General features: G+C 29.9%; 1 protein-coding gene across 1 annotated transcript in view; it reads right to left on the bottom strand.

Annotated features, from left to right (window-relative positions):
* Window positions 1-5,000, bottom strand: part of LOC138859729 (uncharacterized) — a gene marked incomplete at its 3' end in the record, with an annotated part of 125,003 nt that overhangs the window by 94,056 nt on the left and 25,947 nt on the right. Inside the window, 1 exon segment of the mRNA XM_070115684.1 lies at window positions 4,099-4,694. Coding sequence (XP_069971785.1) covers window positions 4,099-4,170 — 72 coding nt within the window.

Raw genomic sequence — 5,000 nt, 5'->3', positions numbered from 1 at the left:
ATTAATAGTTAATAGTTAATAGTAATAATAATAAAAACAACAATAATAATGATATTAATAACAATAATAGTTATGACAATAATAAAAACAACAATAATAATGATATTAATAGCAATAACACTGATAACAACAACTTTAACCAGAAGAAGAACAACAACAACAATAAGAGAACCAGATTATACTGCAGTTTGTTTTGCTTAGCCGAACGGGATGTGAAATGCGGCGGATTCATGCGGATTCACGAATGGTTGTCCATTCGTGAATCCGCATGAATCCGCGAGATCAGAACATTAACAAAATACTTTCTTATTAGTCTTACTATCATTATTATCATTATTATTATCATTTTTATTGTTGTTATTATTACTGCTTTTATCATTATAATCATTATTATCATTATTATTATTATTATCATTATTGTTGTTGTTATCTTTATTATTAGTATCATTATTATCATAGTATTATCATTACCATTAATATTATCGTTATGATTATTGTTATTTTCATTATAGTATTATCATTACTATTAATATTATCATTATGATTATTATCATGTTTATTAACATTATCATTTATACTACTACTATTATGATCATTTTAATGTATTTTCCATTTCTTGTCTGTTGTAAACCGGGACTTGTACTCATGTTAAATAACGATTATGATGATAATGATGATGATTGATGATGATGACGATAATAGTGATAATAATAATAATAATAATAATAATAATAATAATAATAATAATAATAATAATAACAATAATGATAATAATAATTATAATGATAACAATAATAATAATAATCATTATCATTATTATTTATTATTATTATTATTATCATTATTATTATTATTATTATTATTATTATTATTATTATTATTATTATTGTTATTATTATTATTATTATTATTATTATTACTACTACTACTATTATTATTATTACTACTATTATCATTATCATTATCATTGTTATTATTCTTATTAATATCATCATTATTAGTATGATGATAGTAATATTGATAATAATGATAATGATAATAAGGATAATTATAATAATGATAATAATGATAAAAAGATAATAGCAATAATCATGATAATAGTAGCGATATTGATAATAATAACAATGAAAATGATAATGATAATAATTATAATAATTTTAATAATGTTAACGATGATAACGATAATAATAATGATAATGCTAATAACAATGATGGTGATGATAATAACAATAATGATAATAATAGAATTGAAAAAGGCGAATTGAAATTGAGTTTGATATCATTAATTACTCGAAACCTTGTTCCTATAATAAATGAAAGCCATATATGTTTGATGTTATAAAGCAAGCATTGTTGTTTTCATAATCATAACTTTTTGGAAACTAATTGCAATTCATTTAATCCATAGGCCTAGTTTTGCCCTTATAAGGTTTTGTGTGGTATTGCGTGTGTGCGAGTGAATATGGTATGTAAAGGTCAGATTTGTCTGTCTGTTTGTCTGTCTGGTTGGCTGGTTGTCTGTCTCCTTCTTCCTCTATTTCCTCTCCTTCTCTCTCTCTCTCTTTCTATCTCTCTCTCTCTCTCTCTCTTTCCTCTCCTTCTCTCTCTCTCTCTTTCTATCTCTATCTCTCTCTCTCTCTCTCTCTCTCTCTCTCTCTCTCTCTTTTCTCTTTCTCTTTCTAATTCCTCTATCTATCTCTTTATCTCTCTATCTATTTTTCTCTCTCTCTTTCTTTTAGATTTTTATTTATTTATTTATTTATTTTTATTTCTATTTTCATTATTTTTTTTTTGGGGGGGGGGGGAGGGGAGCTTTTTTCATAAGACACTTCCACCCAAAAATCCTTCTTGTCTGGCGTACTTTATATATATATATATATATATATATATATATATATATATATATATATATATATATATATATATATATATATGTGTGTGTGTGTGTGTGTGTGTGTGTGTGTGTGTGTGTGTGTGTGTGTGTGTGTGTGTGTGTGTGTGTGTGTGTGTGTGTGTGTGTATGTATGTATATATACACATACATACATACATACATACGCACATACATACATGTATACAAGACATACTTTGCTACATTTCTGAAATACAGATTTGGAAAGCATTGGCAACATCTAATTTCTTGTGTATAGAATGCCTGCCTGTTTCTGCCTTCAAAAGCTCTCTGGTTTTGATCTGGGCTTTCTCTCCTTCTCTCCTTTCAAGCACGGTGCTAATTGCTTTCCTTGTGCTTGCGAGGTCCCTGTGTGTCCCCCTCTTATGTTTCGTTCTGTTTGCTTTGGGTTGGAGAGAGAGAGAGAGAGAGAGAGAGAGAGAGAGAGAGAGAGAGAGAGAGAGAGAGAGAGAGAGAGAGAGAGAGAGAGAGAGAGAGAGAGAGAGAGAGAGGAATAGGAAGAAAAAAGGAAGTGTTTTTGCTTTTGCTCAAAAAGATTGTGTGGTATACTTGCTATTTTGTATGTGAGTTTGTCTGTTTTTGTTTGTTTGTTTGTTTTTCTTCTTCTAATTCTTCTTTTTCTTCTATTTTTTTTTTCTTCTTCTAATTCTTCTTTTCCTTCTTCTTCTTCTTCTCCTCCTCCTTTTCTTTCTACTTCTTTCTCGTTTTCTTTCTTCATTTCCTCCTTCTTCGTCTACTTCTTTTTCTTCTACATTTGCTTCTTCTTCTTCTTTTTCTCCTTTTTTTCTTCTTTTTCTTCTTCTTCTTCTCCTTTTCTGTCTACTTCTTTTACAAATAACCTTGTGGTAATATCCATAACGATAAATATTACGATAATAATTTATCAATAACACTAAAAACCGACTTTATAATCTTTAGAAAATTGATTAAATTAATTTCCGACTTACCAATGAGGAATTAGGAGAAAGAGTACGATATGATTCGGCAAAATTAACAAACAAATAAAACAAGCGACATAGCAATGAAAAAGGGAAAGGACTTTTATAAAACGTTCAAACAATAAACCTGGAAGTTCATATTGCGTTCTATCTTTATCTCTTTCTCTCTCTTTCTCTTTCTATCTCTCTTTCTCTTTCTATCTCTCTTTCTCTTTCTATCTCGCTTTCTCTTTCTATCTCTCTTTCTCTCTCTCTCTCTCTCTCTCTCTCTCTCTCTCTCTCTCTCTCTCTCTCTCTCCCTCTCTCTCTCTCTCTCTCTCTCTCACTCTCTCTCCCTCATTCTCTCTCTCCCTCATTCTCTCTCTCTCTCATTCTCTCTCTCTCTCTCTCTCTCTCTCTCTCTCTCTCTCTCTCTCTCTCTCTCTCTCTGTCTCTCTCTCTCTCTCTCTCTGTTGCAATATAAAAATCGTACTTCTCCGTTGACGACTGCAAACGTCACAAGAGTCGAATGTAAACAAATGACGAAACACACACACGTGGATTCGCGGATGTAAACAAAACTCTATGTGCACATGTAAACAAAGCTATATTTACATGGAGAGCAGAACTTCGGATGTAAACTGGCTGAATTTAAATATGGAGTGTAAACATTTAATGGTTTACATGTAAGTATGAGCAAAGATAGTTGATAATTACCATAAGTGATTAATATGATAAAGATATGTGCAATGTAGCAAATAAAAAAATAATGATAATAGATTTATAGAGATGAATGTGATTGAAGAAACACAGAAAAAATACGAAAAAATATTTTAAAAAAGCAAAAATATAACCAGACAAACAAGAACAAATACAAAAAAAGACAGAAATAGATAAATACACAGAATAATGAGTTAGGAGGAATTGAAAAGAATATTATTAACAATAACAAAATAATACTTCTACTGCAACTACTAATGAGGATGAGGATGACAGTGGTAATGATAATAATATTGTTATCGTTATCATTATTGATGACTGTATAAAACCATCGTAACTCTTAAATCATTATTATCATAATAATTTCTAATATCCATCATCACATCTTACTATTATTATCATTATACTATCATCATCAACATCACTATCATCACTACTGCAAATAAACAGCGAAATTAAAGAACACAATGCAACTCTAATTTAAAGAAAAGAGAAGGCCGGTATTTTGTAAACAAATGAATAATTAAAACAAACAAATAAACAAATTACCTTGGGGTTGACATGGTAAATTCCCCGATGGAACCACATGATGAGTTTGTCTGCGCTGGGTATGTTGCACATGTAGGTTTTTGTTTGTTTGTTTGTTGTTGTTATTGTTTGGTCTTTGTGGACTTTTTTTTTTTTTTTTGAAAATCGGAGTTCACTTTATTTCGTCGATTTTTATTATTGTTGTTGTTTTTGTTATTTTATTCTTTTGTTTTTGATCTTCTCTGTGATTTATTTGTTTTTTGTTTTGTTATGTTTTGTTATTTTTTGGTCTCCGATGGATATTTTTATTCCTAATTATCTTTCTTCTTGTATTTATTCATCTTTTAAACTTTTATTTAGTTATTTCACTTCACTTTCCTTTTGTTTCCTCTCTTTACATTTTGCGTTGATTGTCTTTCGCAATTCACATCGTTCACTTTTCACTTAGCTCCGGTCGGGCATTACGCTGTTATTGCGAAACGTCACATCCTTTCGCCATAATCCCGACCGTTCTATTTTGGTATTTCATGACTAGATATTTTGAGAATCAATTTGACGTTTTGGTTATTTTGCTTTTCTCGCTTTCTGCTTTTTTCTTTGTCTCGTATTTCGTCTTTCTATTTTTGGGGAAAAAATATGATATTGGAGGTTATTCATTTTGGTTGTCTGTTATCTGTTATCATTATGGTGTTGTTGTTACGCTGTGTGTGTTTGTCTATACACACATGGACGAACGCATCCCAGCACATACAGAGACATACATACATGTATATATATATATATATATATATATATATATATATATATATATATATATATATATATTTGTGTGTGTGTGTGTGTGTGTGTGTGTGTGTCTATGTGTGTGTGTGTGTGTGTATGTGTGTCTGTGTGTGTGTGTGTGCGTGCGTGTGTGCGTGTGT

The sequence above is a fragment of the Penaeus vannamei genome, chromosome 38 (assembly GCF_042767895.1).
Source record: "Penaeus vannamei isolate JL-2024 chromosome 38, ASM4276789v1, whole genome shotgun sequence".
Lineage (NCBI taxonomy): Eukaryota > Metazoa > Arthropoda > Malacostraca > Decapoda > Penaeidae > Penaeus > Penaeus vannamei.
This window is presented reverse-complemented; position numbering and strand designations above follow the sequence as displayed.